General features: G+C 35.2%; 1 protein-coding gene across 2 annotated transcripts in view; it reads right to left on the reverse strand.

The window, feature by feature from the left end:
- Nucleotides 1-22,492, reverse strand: part of DCN (decorin) — a 36,572-nt gene that overhangs the window by 4,116 nt on the left and 9,964 nt on the right. For both annotated transcript variants that reach the window (XM_004269547.4, XM_004269548.4), the window contains exons 3-7: nucleotides 16,435-16,547; nucleotides 10,461-10,674; nucleotides 9,529-9,642; nucleotides 5,184-5,277; nucleotides 1,692-1,830 (exon numbers count right to left, since the gene is read on the reverse strand). In XM_004269547.4, the coding sequence (XP_004269595.1) occupies nucleotides 1,692-1,830; nucleotides 5,184-5,277; nucleotides 9,529-9,642; nucleotides 10,461-10,674; nucleotides 16,435-16,547 (674 nt within the window). The remainder of the gene's footprint in view (nucleotides 1-1,691; nucleotides 1,831-5,183; nucleotides 5,278-9,528; nucleotides 9,643-10,460; nucleotides 10,675-16,434; nucleotides 16,548-22,492) is intronic.

The following is a 22,492-nucleotide window of genomic DNA, read 5'->3' on the forward strand; positions in this document are numbered from 1 at the left end:
TGGACTATATAGATATAGAAAAGAAAGTAGAGTAGGTGAAACCCCTGGGACCCTCTAGAAATGCAGGTAAAATGGGTACATGGATGCCAATTAGAGATGGAAAACCAAGAGTGAGGTCCTTCTGAATGTGGGGCTCTGTGTGAATGTCCATGAGATTTGTGGATATTCAACAAAGATTTCAAAATGGAATGTTTTAGAATTTTTTCTCTGTGACCCACAGTAAGACACACACTATATATTGAGCTTTAGTATATACGGATCTATGCATATGAAACAAAAATTTTATAAAATACTTACAATTACAGTGATATTTTCTATCCTATTCAACTTATTCCATCCCATCCCATGGGATGTTCCAAATGAAACTTTTAAACTGATTTTATGAACTCAGTAATATGTCCAGACTAAAATTTGAAAAACAGTAATCAAGAAGATGAAAATTATTATTCTGAGATCTAAAAACAAAACCCAAACCAACCAAACAAGAAAGCCCACCACCAACAAAAACCTTAATAATGACAACATTAGCTATTTTTATTAGGTCTCCAAGCATCTTGGTTTTACTTGTGGCTCCAAGCTATGCTTACTCACCACTCTACCACCACCACCAAAGACCCACTGAAAATGAATCAGCATGAAATAAAACGTCTTTAATTTCATCTTCATATGTAGAATTCTTACACTTTACTGAAAGCTAGCTAATGTAAATTGTGATATGTAAACTTAATTTGGAGGTTTTGGCACAACTCAATAAAATAAAAGAGATCAGAAATTTATTGACACTGTTGACAGCAGAGTAAAGGATAAACCCATTTTGAACCCCAAACAAAGAAGTTGAGATACTAGATTACCAAAAGGTCAACTTTATAAAACGGTTTTATCTGTAAAAGAGTGTCAGTTTAAGACACAGTTTCTGAATCACCACGATTTCACTAAGTACCTACTGAAATTTCTGAAAGAAACAATTTAAATACAATCTTTAAAAAAACTGAAAAATTAGAAGAAATATACAAATATGTAAAATCTGTCGACCACATTATTGATCTTTTAAAAATATATAATTTAAATAATGTGTTTGTTTAATTTCCTCAAGGTAACAATGGAAATCTTATATTGTTATATATGAAATTACTATGATTATTTAAGGTAATAAGCACGCTTTACATTTATAGATTTATGGACTGTAAAGCTATATTACCATAGTGGGCCACTGAACCATATCTTCTTATCTTCAAGAATACACTATAACTTGATAATCTGTACAAAGTTAATTCAGTCAGTCACACTACTATCAATAGATAAACACTGTCTTTTGACCTATATGACATCTGCTGAAGCTAAAAGTTACAATTACTATTTTATTCCATATCTATGCACTACAGATGATATCATCTTTTCCAACAAGTATGTATTTGTTACACTGATCTGTGACTTGAAACTACCCTGCTTCATAAAAAAAATATTACATTCTGGAAGCAAGCATTATAGTACGTTCAAGGCAGTAGTCCTAATTTTAAAAAAGTAATACTAATTTAAACCTATAGATTTCACAAAACCAGAATGAATATGTAGAAACATTAAAAATATCTCTGCAAAAGAATTTCTAAGCAGAGCTTCCTGCCTCCTAGCATCCCAGTAGGGAGGATTTGCTCCCTAGATATTCCTCACAATAGTTAGTGGCATTGCGTTACCTGGATGTACTTATGATCCGCCAGCCCACCAGGCACTTTGAAAAGCTTGTTGTTGTTCAAATGAAGTTCCCTCAAATGAGGAGTGTTGGCCAGAGAGTCATTGTCGACAGCAGAGATGCTGTTGAAACCCAGTCCCAACCTGCAACAGAAAACAGAAACGAATGGATACACTACACGTGGATGCCTTCTTACAGGCATTGTGTGATTAATCAAGTCAATAGGAAAAGAATTTTGTTTTGTTTTGTTTTTGTACTTACTGTTACCTCTGCCTAATGTGATTTTTCCAAACTTTCTGCGTTGGATAGAGCCCATTGGTTCTTAAGGTTTCAGCTCAGAGTTACCCTCTTTAAAACTCCTCTGACAGTACCAGGCTGGATACGGTGTACCCCTAGTGAATGCTCATATAGCATCCTGTTATCACCCTCTTGTAAAACTCTAAGGATTGTGTACTTGTGCGTCTTGCCTTGAGAAAAGTGACTGTCTTGTGGTATATCCAGTACTAACACAGAGCTTGATATGATCAATGAATAGCTGCTGAATTGACTGTATAATGAATACAGTGAATTCATTTGAGAGAAAAATGAAAGGAACATTATCATTTTTGGCACTTTGTAAACCAAGCAATTGTATATTTATTACGCAAATTTATTTGTTGTAAATAAAAAGTGAAAGGTTCTAATGAGTCAATAAACCTACCTGCCAAAAAGGTTAACAGAATTAGCATTTTACATTTGTTTGAGTTTATCAGTGACCATCTGTTAACTGTCAGAATATGCCTGGTGCCAACATTCTTGGCCTCTAGAGCCCTGATCTCTGACCCTGATCTTGGCCCCTCTGACATTTCTTATGCAATGCCACTCAAGGTTTTGGGTTGTATTTTTTTTTAATTAGATGTTTAACAAGTGAGAGTCTGCAGCTGTGATGTCCCCTCACAGTAAATGGGATTCAAAAGTCAGAAGAAGTTGACTTGAAGACAAAACTTGTGTACCCAACATTCTAGGAATAAATCTCTGTCAGAACCAGGGTTCTGTCAATCCAAAAGGGCAGAGAGAGATGAGGCAACGAGGTTGTGGAAGAGAACCAGAAAGTTCCAAGGAAGAGAAAGGGGAAGAAACTATTGGATTCCTTCAAATTTAGTGAAAAAGACTTGGGTCCTTTTTGTGGGATGATTCCTCCTTGCTTTCAGCTAGTTGAGATCTTTGAGCCCTTTTGGGATTTAGATGTTGGTTTAGGTAACCAAATTCTTCCAATTTTAATCATGACTTGGTATTTGAAATAACTGAGATTAAAGTGTACTGATTTTAGGCTATTAATAGCACAGTTGGTTTGTCTTACCTATTGATTATCAACCTGGCATCTTGTCTCATAATATTTTGTTTTTTCCCAGTCTTAAACTTCCATCTCTTGTTTCTGGTCTTTCCTTTTCTATTTCAGAATCATGTCTCTATTTCTTATAGCACTCTAAATCCCATATCCAATTTGGGCTAATACATTTCTTAGAATATAATAATCTTAATTATCTATTGAAGTAAACTACATTTGCAATGATTAATTTATATTCACTCATCAAATGTTTTTGAGAACCTATTATGTTAAAGACTTTTATCTTAGGCTTGTGAGGGCAGAGGAGACATGGCTCAAAAACCACCATGATTCTTTCCATCGAAGAATATTCCACCTATTAGGGGAGATGATGATATATATGCTTAATAAGAAAAGGGAAGTTTGCCTGATTAAAACACTTTATTTTTTTGCAGAGGGACATATAGTATTTTCTCTTCACTTGTTCTTAGTAACTAATCAGAATATTTGCACTGCAACAATGTTCTGAGATCAGTGGCTGCTTTTTTCTCCTTTCCTCAATTTTGATTTTCATCACCAAAATACCCTTCATGTTCCAAAATCAGTGAGGAGCAAAAAACATAAGGATTTGATGGTTTAATAGATGGATTTTTCTGGACTTGATTCCAAAGAGAAATGTATTTAGTTAATTCAAGAGTTGGGAAAGTTTGTTGGCCAATGAGGTATTTTCCTCTGATTTAATGAATGGAATTCAAAATCCATTTAAATAGAAATCTTCATTTCTATTGACCTTTTCAAAGTTTATTAGCTCTTTATACTTCTATGCTTCTATTTGATACAAAGCATATGATTTTATATTAAAGAGAGGAAACTCAAAATCTCCATACCACTTTCAGTACAAAATAAACTTACTTTTCTAAAATGGCACAAATATTACGACTGATTTACCATATTTAGAATTTTATACTATGGTCAATCCCAACTGCTACTTCTACTCTTCCTCTTCCTCCTCCTAATAATAATAATAATCCAATAATAATAGCTGTCCAAAAGACAGTTCTACACAATGCAGAATAAACAATGCAATTGTTCTACACAATAAACAATGCAACTTATCTTCCTACAGTTTTCTCCAGCTAGAGAGACCTAATCAACATAGAAAGGTAGGTAATGCATAACAGTATTTTGAAAAATATCTTCTTCATTAGAGAGTGTAATTAAAATAGCTTTAGATAAAGGATTTCTTATCATTTGAGACACCAGGGTTATATATTGCAGCTATAGTCACATGCATATGACACCTTCAGGCCTCACGCTCCACTGGGTCACTGGGGGATACCCACAGAAATGGGAAAAACTGCATTATATATCCATCTGCTCTTAGGTATTCCTCAGAGACAAATGATATGCTTTATATTTATTTATCCACTACGAAATTTATATGCAAAAAAAGGAGTGAGCCAATTTGGTACAACCCTGTGCTTCTCTGTAAGGACATTCAGCAATACGTGTGGATGAAGAGCAGAGTGTTCCTTGAAGACAGCTGAAAGGGTCTGCCAGCACTCTTTTTTTATTGCTTCACCACATCGCAAATACAGAAAGACTGAAGTTAGGTTAGAAAGCAGGATGGGCACTAGTGATCATCTATAAGGAAAAAAAGGTTAAGAAGGCTCAGAAAAAAAGTTTTTTTTAGAGTACATTAAATGTCCAGAGACATTTTAAACTCTTTAGAGAATAGGAATTAGAGAATCTCATGATAACTATTCTGTACTGTACTGTGAGATGCCCAATATTCCCATGTCTGGTAGCTTTCATTTTAATACATTTTCAAATTCTGAATACTATGTTATAATTTACTTAGCCTTCTGTTTCATACAGTCAAGTTAGAACAGATTGAATGAATGTACTGATTTAATCAAATATCTTGTACTTATATCTAAATTAATCTAAAAACAATATGGTATTCATAAAAAATAAGGGTGATTTTGGTGGGGTTATGATAAGAACACTATTTCATTAGTTTTTTTTAATATTAATAATTGGGCAAGCTGAAGTTTGAGGTTTGTAGAAACAACAACAAAAAATGTGGTTTAGGCAAAAGAATCAATCATCATGTTTCTAATTCTGAGCATATAGGCACAATATACCTAGCCATTTTACTGATACAATGTTATGAAAGAATATTATTACTTAGCCAAATTATTCAGTCCTTTCAGGCTAGCTGCATCAACTTTGGTGATTTTGTTGCCATCAAGATGTAATTCAGTAAGGGAAGGAGGAAGACCTGCAATATGGAAATATAAGAAGTTAACTTAGCAGATAAATGTAATTAGAGAATGTACAAAGACTTAATGAGAACATATGCCATCAATTTTCCAAAAGACATACAGTTTCAAAGGATTTTCTTTGCATCTGATTCATCAGTTTTGCTTTTCATCTTTTTCCTTCATCCCTTTTATACAATAATATATCTTTTGGGAAGTAGTACAAGCCCTTTCTGCTTTTCTCCTAGATTTATTATGACAAAAACATGGACTGGGTTTATCATGTAGTAGATTTTTGTCTTAGCCACTGTCAGGATACAGTTGTAGAACTGAAGAAAAACCCTGAATCTCATTAGTTTCTTACAGCTTTGTTAATGGGCTAGCACTGCCATTGACAAAGGATAATAACTGTAAAATGAGGAGATGGGCATCTGCACTACAATAAAGCGATTATGTATAAGTTCAACCTATAAACAAACTTAACCAGGTATTTTATTAATGAGCATAATTAATAACTAACATTATATACTGTGCTGGCTTTAGTTTTAATCAAGTTTTCCATGAAAACATCAAATGCCTCTGTAATACAGTGTGTAGCAAGAGCTAACACTTACTTGTTCCTTTAAAATCAAAACTGTTTCTTTATACAAGACGAGTACAGAGACCTATAATCAAGTGATCTGCCATATGTGGGGCACCTGGGGAAAATATTTTAAATCCAAAGTATCCACTAAACCTCTGGATAGTACTTCGTGAATGGCTACAACTTCTAAAAATTTAGTAATGTAAATTTAAAAGTTTAAATCTTTTATTTTCATTTCCTCCTGCCATCTGCGACTCTATTAGGTTTTTATACAGCTTTTTAAATGGCATATTGTTCCATTTACAAGAACAGCAACAACTACAAAGAAAATAGCAAATGGGTTACATGTAGAACTAACATCTGCTTAGCAGATATTGGGTTGGCCAAAAAGTTCGTTCTTCTGTAAGATGTTTCAGGAAAATCCGAAAGAACTTTTTGGCCAACCCAATAGTATTGGTTGTTTGTCCATAAAGAATAAAACTGGAAAATCACAGGTTATGTTTGGTCTGAAATTTTCATTGCAACCCACTGAATTCTGTCAAGATCTTCTATTTAATGTAAAAGTTTATTCCATATTTGATTTGAAAATGACTATTAGTTTCTCAATAGTAGTATGATTTGTGTGGGAGATACTAAGGAAAGGAACTTCTACTTACTAAATGTCTGTTATGTGCTGAACACTGAGATTAGCATTTTCATGTAATTTTTTTCAATTATAAATTATTTTTCATTAACCTCGTTTCATCAATGAGGAAACAGAGATTCACAATTACCCATTTTGTAGGCTATCTAGCTACTAAGTGGGGAAAGTAATATGCTCCCAGATGGCCAAAGAGAGTTAAAATAACATGTTCTTAAATGAAGGAAATGAAATAACAATGGCATTATTCTTATGAGTAAATGTCAGGAAATCAGTCACTCTTGGAATAAGGGATTTCAACCACTTGAGTCTCCTTAGAATAAATAAATGTGGATTTTTAAAATACTTCTATAAAGAAAGCAAGTGAGTATATAACAAAGCAATGAGTGTATGTCCTTTTTTCCCTATCACTATGAAAAGACATTAAAAAAAATGTAGTGTCTCTGGAACACCAATTATCATCTCATCCATCATTCTTACCTTGTTTCTAAGTATCTTCCCTTGTGGGACATCAGTTTCCAAAAAAAAAGTTATGGGAAGTTTGACTGTGGAAGGAAATTTTGCAATGGGATGGAGAGAGGCAAATTTATAAAGAATATCATTAGCCTATGCCACTATAGCATTTAGCCAAATTACTTTTTTTTTCTTTTCCTTTTCCATTTTTAAGATAAAATATACTGAGAGCTTACTTTGGGCCAAGTACACTATATATATTACAAGTCTTATTTATTGATACATCTATTAATCCTCACAAATATCCTAGAAGATAGGAGTCACTAATACCTTCATTTTATAGGTAACAAAACTGAGGTTTTAGAGATGTGGAATAACTAGCCTGAAGTCACAAAACAGCTAAATGATTGAGTCAAGCCTCTCACCCAGGTTGGTCTAACTCCAGAGTGTGAATTTATAATCTCTCTACTCCTCCATGGCCTTTTCATGTCCATCAGTGATGGGACACAGTATATGGAAATTAAGACTCCTGGAAAGTGGTGACATCCAGGCATAAGGGTCCCAGCCTAGGAAAGGTAGACTCATACATGACACAGGCATAAATATTCACAGGAAGAAGGACTTAAGACGGCAGCAGAGTGAAATGGTCAAACACATGAGCTCTGATGTCAGCCCAGCACAACCCAGCTGTGCCACTTCCTAGCTCTAAGGCCTTGGTCACAATTTACTATCTTTTTAAGACTTATTTGCCTCATTTATAAGACAGGTGTGATAATATTACTATAAAGGATTGTTTTGAGATTCATATAACAGAAGCCATGAAAAGCATTTGGCACAAGTGCTTAATAAAACTTACTTACTATGATTTTAATATTATTAAGAGTTTAGTAAATAAAAGCAAGCTAGAGAAGATGAGAAAAGAGCACCTAGCATAGGGATAGACACATGTAAGAAATCAAGGAAAACGGATCGCTAACTGATGAAATGTGTTACTGAGGTATATTTAGGAGATGTAATTAGAAGGACGGAAAAATCAAAGATTGTACTTAATACAAATCATCTGGCAGCATCAAGTAGTGAAAAATACCTGGACTTTAAATTCTAGCTACTTTACTTCACCTCCTACAGCTCTAAGGCTTTAGGCAAGATAAATATAGAAAATTATATGTATATGTATATATATATAATAAAATATACTATTGTAAATATAAATTAAAAATATAGTTACAAATATAAAATCCTTGCACTGGGGATTAAAAAATTACTTGTTACATGTAACAAGTCAGAGACTCAACATGAAAGTACTTTGTGAACTATAACTCAATCTCCATCTATCTATCTATCTATCTATCTATCTATCATCTGCACCAGTAGTTGCTATTAATGGGCATCAAAAACATACTTTGTAGCCAAAAGACTGTGGAAGGGCAAGGGGTAGTAAGGAAACATTCTATGGACTCCGTACTCTCTAGACTTGAAGTTTCTGTGGAAGCACAGTAAAGGGAAATTGTTTTCTGTGGGCAAGTACCTATATTTTCTACCCAATTCAAGAACAAGACATCCAAGTTGAGGAAGGGCCAGACTAAGGGGAAAATTTGAGAATACAGAGGCAGTTTTGTGAGACTGAAAAACCTGGGACCAGAAAAATGTAAACTTAGAGAAACTTATTTTTGGTGATTTGATGCCTTTTCTGTCACAAAGATTGGCTTATGTGCCTCTCCTGGCTAAGCCTTAGCACGATGAGCTTACCCCTGTGACTGTATGATGACTGCTGTTTATTTGCCTGTCTTTGTTCTATGCAATAAGATCCTTGAAGGCAGGTCTACATCCTACTCACTGCCCTGTCTCCAGTGTTTGTACTTTGCCTAGGCAAAAGGAGTGTTTAAAACACTTTTAATGAATAATAGAAGGTAATATTAATCCACTACTTATCTACAGGCCAGATAGTTCTCTATTTATTTAGTTTTAAAACAACCCGATGAAGTGGATGTTAATATTATTACCACTTTACAGATTTAAAAATGTGTCATACATGTTGAATAACTGGTCCAAGATCGTAGAGCCAATTAGTGACAGTCTGAACTCATGCAAATGACCCCCAAAATCCACACTCTTTACAACACACACCACCACTCTTAAATAAGAATGTGACCCCTGTGAGTCCTGTTACTCAGATAGTAATGACTAGAATGCCCTAAGATGGAAAGGAATTCACTAAGGGATCAGAGACTCAAAGTAAAAATTGGCTCAATATCAGAGGTACTTCCACATATCATTTTTTTTTAATAAAGTACCACTAAAGCACTCTATTTTTTAAGTAACTGTACATTTTTTCTGTGATATCACAATTCTATAATATAAAATCATTGTGTGTTAACCTACATTTTATGTTAGATGTAAGAGACTTTATAGGTGAAAGAGTCTAGGCATCTCTACTGTGAGCCTAGAGGGCCCAGTGGTCAGCTAGGTTCAGTAGAAACACTTCGAGGGATAGAGAATGGCCGCTTGAGTCACCATTCAAATTTCCAAAACCATTTTTCAGTGTCAAAGCCTTTGGATTTAGATATTCAAATTGCTTTGGAGAATTTTCGTCACCTTGAGGGATGGTGGTTATATTGGTGTCAGCAATGCGGATGTAGGAGAGCTTCTTCATTCCCTGGAAGGCTCCATTTTCAATGCCTGAGCTCTTCAGAGGGTTGGTGCCAAGTTCTACAAATGCAATAAGTGCAAAGCTTTTAGAGGACAATTTGAAGGTATTGTAAGTCAGAGTACTGTCTGTTCAACAAGAAGAAATTTGGGTTAATAACAACTTGCCTGAAAAACAAAAGAGAAATTAAAGGACATGCTTCTCAAAGGGATGGCGAATGGGGTAAAAATTTTCCTTATTAAAACAATCAAAAAATGAACAACAACAAAAAACCCCAAAGATTTATGAGAAAGCAATAGTAGCAAAAACGATAACAACAGAATTATTTAAGGTCCATACACAGGTCTGCCTAGAAATCAATAAAAGTAAGTGTTTACAAATCACTCTTATTATGGGGCAATTACTTTACTAAGATATATTAAAATATTGTTAAAATAATTTGAATCTAGGATTTTTTAAGCCAATTATAAAATTACAAATATTTTACCACACATAGAGAAAAGCTTTAGAACACATTTTTTTAAAGCAAATGATTTATAGATGTTCAGACTAGAACAAATTCCCACAACAGAAAGGTATCCTCCAAATATCTCTAATAAGCACTACTTAATTCCATCCTGTACCTTGGGCATGCGGCAGCTAGTGTAGCATCTGCCCTAGAGCTTTCTTCCACATTCTCAGATCCTCAAGGACAAGAATAAAAACGTCTTAAGGCACAGATTCAAAATCCCATTTCTCCTGGCCCGGCTACTGTTATTTTTAGAGTATTAAGACATGTAAGTTCTAGCTAATTTACCTTCCTGTAGCTAAAGCTTACTTGTAATCTCTTAAGGTGAACCTTGAATCCTGCCTGGTCTTAGAGTTATAAGAATATCTGTACCTACGACAATCAACTGGTTCAATCCATTGAGCACAGACTTTCGCACTTTGGTGATCTCGTTCTCATGGACACGCAGCTCCTGAAGAGTTTTGGGCATTTTCTCTGGCAATTCCTTCAGTTGATTCTTGGACAGATAAAGTCGTTCCAATTTCACCAAAGGTGCAAATGCCCCAGGACTGATTTTGCTAATTTTGTTGTTGATAAGAATCAACGTCTGTAGGCAGTGAACAAAAGCAACATCTTAATTCCAAAACCTTCCACACATAAATATGTATGTAAAGCAAGGGTGTGGTTTATTCATTCCATTCATGGGACTAGCAGAGAAATCTGCAAAATTAGAAGAAATCAGAAAAAAATTAAACTGATCTGCTTCCTTTATTTGAAAACATATGTGGACCTGAACACCAGGAGTAAAGGGGAGAGAAATTTGATAAAATACAGATTATAGATAGATAGAGATAGACATACTTAATTTTTAAACAATAAATACTCCAAAATATTGAAATTACTAGAGTGACCTGTAAAGAATCGTGTGCCACAGGCATCCATTCTCCAGTCAGCTTTTCAACCTAAAAGTCCATCTTCATTGGTTGTTGTCATGGATTCCACTACAAAGGGGTGGCACTAATTTATAACATCATAAACAATGCAAGAGAGTAACATTTTCTTGCAGCCTCACAGAGTTAGATATAATCGACTTCTAAAAGTTTGCCGAATTAGCACATTATGTTGTAGCTCATTGCTTTACTTTGCATTTCCTTGTCATTTGAGAGGTTAAACAAATTTCCTTTTTTATTTTGCTACCATTTATTGTTTGGAGGAAAAGGATTGCTTGCTCACAAAACTTCACATTTTTCTTAAGTTTTTTTTTTTTTTTTTGCAGTACGCGGGCCTCTCACCATTGTGGCCTCTCCCGTTGCAGAGCACAGGCTCCGGACGCACAGGCCCAGCGGCCATGGCCCACGGGCCCAGCCGCTCCACGGCATGTGGGACCCTCCCAGACTGGGGCACGAACCCCGTCCCCTGCATCGGCAGGCGGACTCCCAACCACTGCGCCACCAGGGAAGCCCATTTTCTTAAGTTTTAATGTATTTTAATAACTGGTTTACAGAATAAAGGTATAGATAATAGGATATGCAGAGACAATATATTTTTCTTCTGTTTTTGCCCTTTTTACATATAAGGGCTTTATGTAGTTAAATATGTCAAATATGTTATTTTGGGGGTAATTTAAAAATGTTTCTGAGTTCCATTCATATAGGAAGTTACTTGTATCCATTACTGTTATACTATAGATATTGCTACACCTACTTTTGGACTACCTCATTCTCCAACACTGATATTATTTTAAGTCAATTTATCAACTAATCCTAAGGAATTTAGGATAATTTTATCAAGGTTCAAGAAACTTGTATGTTCAATTGTAGTACATTTTTAGGAGCATATGAAAATGGAGAGAGGCAAAATAGGAACTAGAGTAATAGAACAGTGAGAACTTTCTGTCTCAGAAATGCAGGACTACTTTCTGAAGGTAACAGCTGGTTTAATGACCCATGTACATCCTCATATAGTTCACATTATTTGACTAATTAAAACTTATTACAAGTAACATAATCTTTTAACTAATCCTAACAGGTACATTGGTTGATTAAAACAAAATCCTAGGAAATTTCAAAGACTATTACAGAAAGTTCAAAACCCATGAGGGTTAAAGTCATAGGAAATTGATATTAACAAGCAAAATGTCCAGAAAATCAGTAAAAGCCAGAGCTAGAGGAGAGAAGAGAGAACTTGCATCATTAAAAGGCAGCCAAAATGGTGGATGCTTAATTATAAAGGCAAAGGCCGTCCTTAATTGCCATCCATGCAAGAAAATTCTGAAAGACCGATACAATTAAATGAATTAAACATGGTCTGAAAATCTGTCTTATTTTATGTTAAATGTTGAAACCTATTATGAAGAATCAACCTGCTGATGTGTTATCTGAAATTTCAGGTAATAAAATATTACTTCTTTTCCTAGATAATAACTAGACAATGTCTCTACTGGTGAGTATGCTGTAGTAATAATAACTGCTGCTAAATTTTGGGGTGGTGTGACATTTGTTCCCCATTATTTTTTCAGTAAAGTAGAAACTATAATAACACCTACAGGGGGTTGTTGTGAGGATTAAAAAATGATCATGCATATAGTTTGCTTCTTTGGAAAGCACCTTTCAAATGTCATTGTTGGTTGAAAGGTCTAGTCCAGCAAAAAGCATTTCCACTTTCAGAATAAAATAAATGTGAAAAATGAATCAACCGTACAAATTTTGGTCATCATAATGTAAAATGTTAAGATATATATAAATTAGAGCTTCATCTAAAACAGATCCATATGTGAAAAAAGGTACTCATGTATATACAGTACTGCTAAAGATGGTTAATGTTAGTTTCATACACAGGGAAATGTATTTAAGAAAGCATAGTTATAATATTACAACAGGTAATAGAAAGATGTCAACATGGGAAAAAACTGACTAATTACATTGGCTAATGACAAAACAGAGAAAGAATCAAAGGTGAACCGCAGATATTCTTCAGGAGATCAGCTGATGAAAAAATGAATCACAAGGGCTTCCCTGGTGGCGCAGTGGTTGGGAGTCTGCCTGCCGATGCAGGGGACACGGGTTCGTGCCCCGGTCCGGGGAGCGGCTGGGCCCGTGAGCCAAGGCCGCTGAGCCTGCGTGTCCGGAGCCTGTGCTCCGCAATGGGAGAGGCCACAATAGTGAGAGGCCCGCGTACCGCAAAAAAAACAAAAAAAAAGAATCATAAGTAGAAATGGATTATCATTAGTTAGGTAAGAGGACGAGAGAAGTCGAATTAGGAGAGACCTTGTTGCTCAAGGGTCAGGAAATGCCTTGAGTACTATTTAACCTGAAATTGAAGCCCAGGCTCAAAAAATCAGGACTGCCTACTTCTCTGGTGACTAAAGAAAAGTGATCTAGCCTGGTAGGTAGGGGAGAGGTGACGAAAAAAGTGACTGACCATAGAAATAGACTGGAAGGGGGAGTAAAAGCATTTTTACCACCTTCATCAAAGAAAGTGGTCAAAAGGTATAAACTTACAGTTATAAGACAAATAAGTACTGGGGATGTAATGTACAACACGATGACTATAGTTAACACTGCTGTGTGGTATGCCTGAATATTGCTAAGAGAATAAATCCTAAAAGCTCTTGTCACAAGGAAAACATTTGTTTTTCTTCTTTTTTTTTAATATCTGTATGAGATGATGGATATTAATGAAACTTATTATGGTAATCATTTTGCAATATATGTATGTCAAGTCATTATACTGTACTCCTTGAAGTTATGTAGTGCTGTATATCAATTATATTTCAATAAAACTGAAAAAAAATGTTGAAACCCGACTTAATAGTATGTATAATTTTCTCCAAAGCCATTTATGTAGGGCTCACACTGTACCAGGTGTTGTTTAAGGGATTTTATTGTTACTGTCATATTTACAGGCAATTTATAAGTGCACAGACTCAAGCCAGACTGTTCCCGAGGTTCGATCTCAAACTGGCTCTTATTTGTTGTGTGACAGTAAGCAAGTAACATAACCTCACTGTGCCTGAGTATCCTCATCTGTGTTAAAGGTGTTCTCAAGAGTGTCTACCTCATTAAAATAGTTATAAGAATTAAACAAGTTAATGTATACAAGATATTAAGAACAGTGCCTAGTATATAGTAATGGCTAAAGAAGTGTTTGCTATTATTCAATCTTTGACAATTTTTGTTTATTTTTAATTAAAAACTTTAAAAATTAGATTTATTAAGCTTTAATTCAAAGGAAATATATTGAATGTTGATATTATTATACTGAATTTTCCATTACTTTATAGAATAATTATGTATTTTTTTCTGCTATATATAAGTATACAACTACTCTTAAGCAATATATACTGCTCATAGTGAGGCACGGCTGTAAATTAATAAAATTATTGAGAAAAAGGCAACATTTTTCTGTTAAATCCTTTCTATTTTAATCCTTGGTAAATTTTTATTTCTCTCCCTTCTCATTCAAGGGTGGCTTTCCTGGCTGAAATTATGATGTTTATTTGCATAATAACAGGGATAGAAATGGTCATGAATGAAAGAGTAAGAGAAAAATAGCTGTTTAACAGCCTCTAAATGGTTAGAAGCTCTAATGAACTCTGTCTTCTTCCAGTGTATACTTTAAAGCAGAAAGAAAGAGATTGCCAAGATGATAATTTGCCTAAAAACATACTTAGCAGGAGACGTGGAAAAGAAAGAACACATTGTTACAAACACCAGATTTAGTGAGAATGTCACAGAAACTAGGTATCTCTTACTTAAGGTATGAGGAGTTTAAAAAAATTATTGAGATTATACTTAAACATACAGGAAGTTGGGTATAAGAGAATTTTCCTTCCTTAAAAAAGTAGCTTTAGGCTAAAGTTATGCAAAAAAAATGAAGCTTTTTCATATTTTAGTTTATTGAAACTAATATATTCATTTTTTATTATCACCTCTTTTAACTTATTCCAATGATAGTTTAAATACTCACTGACAAACTTTGTTGGTACCTCCATCATTTCACTCCCAGTGAAATCATAACATGAAAGCAGAGAGAAGGTGAGTAGGGGCCCACGTCCAGTAGCCTATCAGTGGAGAAGGATCCCATTGGTCCAGGGCTCGAGATCTCCAGCACAAGCCTTACCTTCCACTACTTTGGAGCCTGTATCTTTCACTTTAGCCATCTTCTCTTTTTGTCTGCTGCTCATTTTCTTCTGCCTTTCCTTTCCTCTTGCACAGAAAACTCTCTTCTCTTCCTTTCAAAATTCTGCTAATCCTCTATGAACCCTTTGTTCCATATTCTCCCATAACATTAACTGGGTAATCTGATATGAGAGCATGTCTTTTTCTTCTCTTACTTAGTGCCTGAAATATTCACTACTTATATCGTAATGTGCTTATATTGTTGGATACTTCAGTAATTTGATGATGCCATTTTATTACTTGCTATTATTTTTGTTAACTGTTCCATGGGCAATCTTAAAATCTCAAGGAAAAATTCTTTGCTTCCTTTTAAAAAGTTGGTAAATTGGGCTTCCCTGGTGGTGCAGTGGTTGAGAGTCCGCCTGCCAATGCAGGGGACACGGGTTCGTGGCCCGGTCCGAGAGGATCCCACATGCCGTGGAGCGGCTGGGCCCGTGAGCTATGGCTGCTGAGCCTGCGCATCCGGAGACTGTGCTCCGCAACGGGAAAAAATCTGGTAAATTTTCTCCTAATGGATAAATGTTTATTGCTTTTCTCATCTTGGCTGTCAGAAAGTTGATAACTAAATCTTGCCTTGATCATGCCATCTCTTTTCTGCTGGAATCCTGACTGTGTAGACTGGATGTGTTACATTACAATAGAGTAGAAGTAAGTGAAAAAGCAGAATAAAAACACAGATACAGATAAGGATGCAGCATGCATAATCTTAAATACAAAGCAAAATATATAGCTATATAGACGTTTATTTTTTTCTCTTGGTGCCAGTCTTTGAGCCTTTACAAAGCCATTTGCATGTCTTAGAAAATGAATGAAAGAAAACAAAAGAAACAATGAAATAAAATAATACTAAGATCAGTCCATTTTGTGTTTTGTTCCACTATTGAAGTACATTCTAATTGGGAAGATAAAGATTTTTATTGATAAAATGTGTGAGAAGATTAAGATATAACATATCTTTTGGAAAGCCAATACTAAAGTTATATGAGGTATATGTAAGAAAATTGGATGTTTTTTAGGGGTTAATGAATATGGTGCTTTGCTCCTTTATCACCCCCTAAAAAGAGAATTTAATAAACACTTATGTGCTTATTTATTACCATATGGTAATCTTGGCCTTACCTAAGTTTTGTTTTCAAAAATACTTTGAGTAAGATCTTGTTATAACTCAAATAAATAATAATTCTTACGTGAAGGTTCTTCAGGTTCTTAAAGTCTCCATCTTTGATTTCAGTTATCTTGTTGTTTTGCAGGTCCAGCAGTGCAGTGTCAGGGGGAAGATCTTTTGGCACTTTTTCCAGACCTAGCATGAGAGTAAAAGCAATGTGCACTCAGTGAAAAGGGACACATGACTACAGAATCACAAAGGATGGTTTACAGAGAAATCAATGTTTCAATGATAGTTTTACTGCTACCATAGTTTTCTTCTTCTAGGAATTATATCAACTGTAGTTAAAATATCTGTTCTATCTTTTCCAACGAAGTCAAATGATTTTTTAAAAAATCATAAACAGGTACATTATTTACCCCATGTAATTACTCTTCTGCATAATAGGAAAATTAATATTTTGTAAGGTGTGGTTCAAATGTCTCAGTACACAGTGTGTTTTACCTCATTGTTCTTGTTTTAGAAAATCATTCCTTTGATAAGTGTTAAGTGGGAGTGATTTGTAAACCTGTATTTTTCTACATAGATATCCTTTCAGTAGAGCAGAGCTTTAGCCAAATCATCAAAGATCCTTTTGATAAACCTAACGCTGTCACAGATCTACATATAAAATTAAAATTATGTGAATATGCAATCACGCTGTTGTGTCAAAAACTTGAAAATTTATCCAAACTTTTAGGAGAATGGCTCTTTCAGTTTTAATTGGAACGTTAAAACAGTATCAATTTTATGACCAATAGACATGTAGCTAATCAGAATAAAATGAACAAAATTTGTTAATATAACTTCTCTAAAATTTATTATATGAGGGCTTCCCTGGTGGCGCAGTGGTTGAGAGTTCGCCTGCCGATGCAGGGGACACGGGTTCGTGCCCCGGTCAGGGAAGATCCCACATGCCGCGGAGCGGCTAGGCCCGTGAGCCACGGCCGCTGAGCCTGTGCGTCAGGAGCCTTGCTCCGCAACGGGAGAGGCCACGACAGTGAGAGGCCCGCATACGGCAAAAAAAAAAAAAAAAAAAAAAAATATTATATGAAGCATTACTTTTGGACTTTAAATTTAGATCTAAATAGCTGAGTTATTGTTTTTAGTTTATAAATGTAAACACATTGAAAAACCAAATGCTCTATGGCATTAAAAAAAGACATTTCAATAGTCATTCAACTAGATGTATAAGGATCAACTGCTTTTATTCAAAAGGTATGGCATTTAAAATAAATTATCGGGCTTCCCTGGTGGCGCAGTGGTTGAGAGTCCGCCTGCCGATGTACGGGATGCGGGTTCGTGCCCTGGTCCGGGAAGATCCCACATGCCGCGGAGCGGCTGGGCCAGTGAGCCATGGCCTCTGAGCCTGCGCATCCAAAGCCTCTGCTCCACAACGCGAGAGGCCACAACAGTGAGAAGCCCGCGTATCGCAAAAAAAAAAAAAAAAAAAAAATTATCATTATGAATGTTAACGAAGAAAATATTAAATTATATAGCCTTTTTCCTTTCTTTCTTCCACTGGCTTTGTTCCATATTGATGTAAGCAAAATTTTGATATTTTATTAACTCAAATTCCTATGGTCATTTTCATATTTTAAGACTGCATAACGTAAATCAAAAACGCTTTTCAACCTCTCCATCATATCTTAGACTTAAAGTGCTGAAGATCATTCTTTCATTCATTCAATAACATCTTATTGAACCTTTTAGACACCATTAATTTATTAGGCTCTGGGGATATAGCAGGAACAAAACAGAAATTGCCCACATCCTCATGGAAAAAAGCGTTCAATCTACAGTTTTCAATTAAAAGGAAAATTGAAACAGGGTATATAATAACTGATATGTTGGGAAGATATCTTTTCAATTTTCAATCTTATGTAAGCATACAGGTAAATTATCATGGTAACCATATTCCTATCTTCATATTGCCATGAAAATTACAAAAAATGTATCTGAAATACCAACTTCTGATTTCTTTCCCCCCCAAATTTTTTTGTTCACATTATCACTGTTCTGTTGATAATGGCAAAAAGTCTAGTTCCCAATTCAGTGATCAGCTATGGTTATAAATTTGAATATCAAAGTGCAGGTAATTCTGCACATGCATAAATATATTCCAAGAACTCACTACAGAAATAGTTCACAGAGAAATAACAAAAATGAAGTGTTTTCAGTGATGAACAGCAAACCACCAGAACAGCTACTTTGTAGGAGGATATTTAACTGCACTATACACTCATGATCACTGCCATTTACAGAAATGTCAGTTTGCTAATTTCATGCAATTAAGAGTGGTAGACTTCTGCCAAATCTTTGATAATTAGTGTTCTTCAACGCAGAAAAGGCACATTTCCTTTCATTTGGAGAAAAGTTACTGCCTACATTTCATCATTACTTCGTGGGCTTCTTTGTCAAAGTCTTAATTCCCACTTATGCTTAGTTTTATACATTGTTGAACTTATATTATAGTGGCCCCCTTAACAATTGTTCAATGCCAAAGTGAAGATACATTTCAGATGTGAAGAGAAAATGATATATCTGGATGGCTGACAATTTTGATTATGTCATCCTAGAATTTTATAGTAATAGGAACTGCTTGGGGTGAATTATTTACATCTTTTCCCTGAAGATTTAGCATTAAAAAAACCAGGCTTCTGGTTTCTGCAGCTTAGTTCTTAGAGAGTTGTTATAATGATTAAAATCATAATCCTACAATCTTCTCTGAATTACTAGAAAATTCATATTCATTTGAGGGACTTCACATATCAGCACTTTATTATTAAAACTTTATTTAGCTTTAAATTTATAAAAAAATTGAAAATATATTATCTCATTTACCTCACAGCAATCCAATGAGACAGGTAAGGCAGTATGATAATATCATTTTTTCAGATGATTTTTAGAAAAAGTTCAGTGACATGAACAAGCTCATGTAGCTAGGAGTGACAAAATGCAGATGAAAAGCCTAATCTCCTGGCTTCCAACAGGATATATTTTTTTCCTATCATACTTATTTGTATCCCCAAGAAGAATTATTCTGACATCAGACCCAATAACATGCTATACATTTAAGGGCTAGACAAGGTATTGGGGTATTAACTAGCTCACTCAAAAAGTATAGGCAGAATACAAAGGGGAAATTATCCTAGCTATGAGTTCTTAGAATGTCACAAAGGGAAGGACCATTGAGTATCAGCTAATCTATGGTTTCCAAATTCTGATCAGGTAGACTCCATGATGAGGTTCTTATCAGTCTATATCATAATCAGAAAACTATGAGGGCAATTTGGTTAGTTTTAATGTAAATTATTAGACACACATACACATGTACACACACACATTTCTGAGACTAGCTCCTGCCTCCATTTTAAATATACCTTCTTTAAAAAAATGATTGTGATAGCAGATGTCAGGTTGTTGTTATTTTCTTGGATTTGGTTCTGACCTTCATAAGAAAGTAACTTGTTCAACATTCAAAAAATTTTACTTGTCCCAGAAATCAGTAACTTTCAAGCCAGTCTAATACTCTCTTTTCATAGGTAAAGAAACAGAAACCCAATGAAGTTAAGTGGCTTCTCCACAGTGCCTCATGGCTAAACTAAACCAAGAACAAGATGCATGAGTCCTCACTCTAGAACTACCTGATATGCCATGGATGCATGGAAACGATGTACATATTTTTAAAAGATGCTGATCTACACTGTCCCCTGAACATACTGTGCTTATTCCCAGCTACTCATTTTGTTCATATAATTTGTTTTATGGAATACTCCACCCACTCATTTTCTTCCACTTCCGTTCTAACAGTCCTTTAAAGTGTACCCACTATCCCAACCCCCCTCTATAATATTTGTCATAACCACTCCAGAAAACAAACTCCTCCAAAATTCTGATCTATCAACTTATTATGTATTATACCACATTTTAGTTTTCTTTCTTTTCTGTAAGTTCTGGGTAAGTAAGGACAAATGACTATTTTTCATGAGAGCTTTGATCTTACTGCCCTATGTACAGAAATAAATTTTTGACTGATTAGTTTTAAAATCATAGTGTATTCTGCTGTCCCATTGTGAAAAGTTCATGGCCATGGCTTCAAGATCTTTTCTGCTATGTTTTGTTATAACCATCTCTTCACATCCTTCTTTCATAAAGGTACATATTCTCATAGTAAATCTCCCAAATTATTAGGATGCAACTGGCTCAGAATTCAACAAGCTAGTCTATAAAATAATTCCCTACTATAGTGCATAGCAGAGTCCCAACTCCTGGTACCTGTAATTATTATCAATAATGAGAAGAGAGGGTAAAACTCTATCTTGCTGATTATTAGTCTGTAAGTCTGTGACAAGTGATTGTTTTTTATTTTCTGTACAATACAATTATAATGCATATTATCCTGAAAGCTGCAATCTATTTTTCAGTTGTTATCACACACAGATTTTTCACCTAACGCACTTGATTCTGAGTTGGTTTTTCTTGTCAGTCATTTTGTGGGCTTGTTATAGTCATCATTTTTCCCATGAAGTTCAAGACCTTTGGACAACTCGTCTACCAAGCCCCCCACCTTTGGATGATAACTCCTCAGTTTAGTAGGCACATATTCCCAAAAAACAATTAGACCCCCCCAAAAAGCTGTTCACGGTCAATTTAACCCTAGTTCAATTATGGCAAATCCTACAGGCTTGCAAATCTGTAAAGTATCAGTCTTTGTTTATATTAGGATATTCTTTCCTTTCTTTCCCTCCCTCCCTCCCTCCCTCCCTTCCTTCCTCCCTTTTTTCCTCCCTCCCTTCCTCCCTCCCATCCTTTCTGCCTTCCTTGGCATTAATTATATCTCCCATCTTACATGTTCTTATTCAATACACACTTGTCCAACCCCATCAAAAGATGGAGTCAAATTCCTGTCCCTTCAAATGTGGTCTCTCTGACCTAATGGAACGTGGTGAAGGTGACAGAGCATGACTTCCGGAGCTAGGTCAGAAAAGGTTGTTCAGCTGCTACCCAATTCTTCTGGGATGCTCGCTCTGGGGGCATCGAGGGGTCACGTAAGAAGTCTTTCTACACTGAGACCACTATGCTGGAGAGGCCATGTGAGACACTCCAGATGACAGAAGAGCTGAGCTCCTAGGCAACAGCAGAACACACTGCCAGTCATGAGAGTGAGGTGTCTTAGGTCCAGTCTGGGCCATCCTCCCCATGGCTATGGCCTCAGCCAACACCTGACTACAAATGCATGAGAGACCCCAAGTGAGAGCAGCCCTTCTAAGCCCTGCTCAAATTCCCTGTAGCTTAAATCATGAGCAAAATAAAATGATTTTTTAAGTCACTAAGTTTTGAGGTAATATTTATTCAGCAATAGTAACAGGAAAAAAGTGGTTTCCTAAATTTAATTATTTTTCAATGAGCATTCTTTAATATAATTCTAAATCTCCCATCAAAATGCAATTATTTTCAAGGCTAGACTGAATTATTTAGTTGCTCTTCCAAATTCAGTAAAGGAAATTTTATCTTCTTTAAAATAGGGTTATTAATTAAAGTAAATAAAACCCTATTTAAGACATTACCAGAAAGTCATTTCTGAAATAAAGGCTAATAAGAATTGTACTTTTTTTTTTCTAGTTGTCTCAGTGATGAATGGTATTGTTGTGCTAGCAAATTTCATCAATCTGGTAAACATCATGTTGGACAAAGGCCAGGTCGTCCTAAAACATCATGCCTTTTTTTTGTTGTTTTCTGCCCTGTGGCAGGGGTCCAAACTCCAAGATTTATTCTTGTTGATTTCCAAAATGTTTTTATATTTCTGTCTTCAATTTAATAATTAGGTCAATGGTGATACACTTTAGTTTTGGCATATGATCAAAATAATATGTAGGAGTCCCAGCTCCATCAAAAACCATTTCTTCCAAAGGCAGGAATGTTTCCCTCTTTTCCTCTTAAAAAATAGCAATTCGACTCTGATGGCAGTTGGATTCAGAAATAATAGATCATCATTTTAATTCGATTCTCTTTCCAAATAACTTAAGGAAGGTTTAAGCTTCCTGGTTCTATAGTCATCCTCAAAAAGAATAAGAAAGGTTACGCTACAGTTCCATGAC

Source organism: Orcinus orca, chromosome 11, assembly GCF_937001465.1.
Source record: "Orcinus orca chromosome 11, mOrcOrc1.1, whole genome shotgun sequence".
Classification (NCBI taxonomy): domain Eukaryota; kingdom Metazoa; phylum Chordata; class Mammalia; order Artiodactyla; family Delphinidae; genus Orcinus; species Orcinus orca.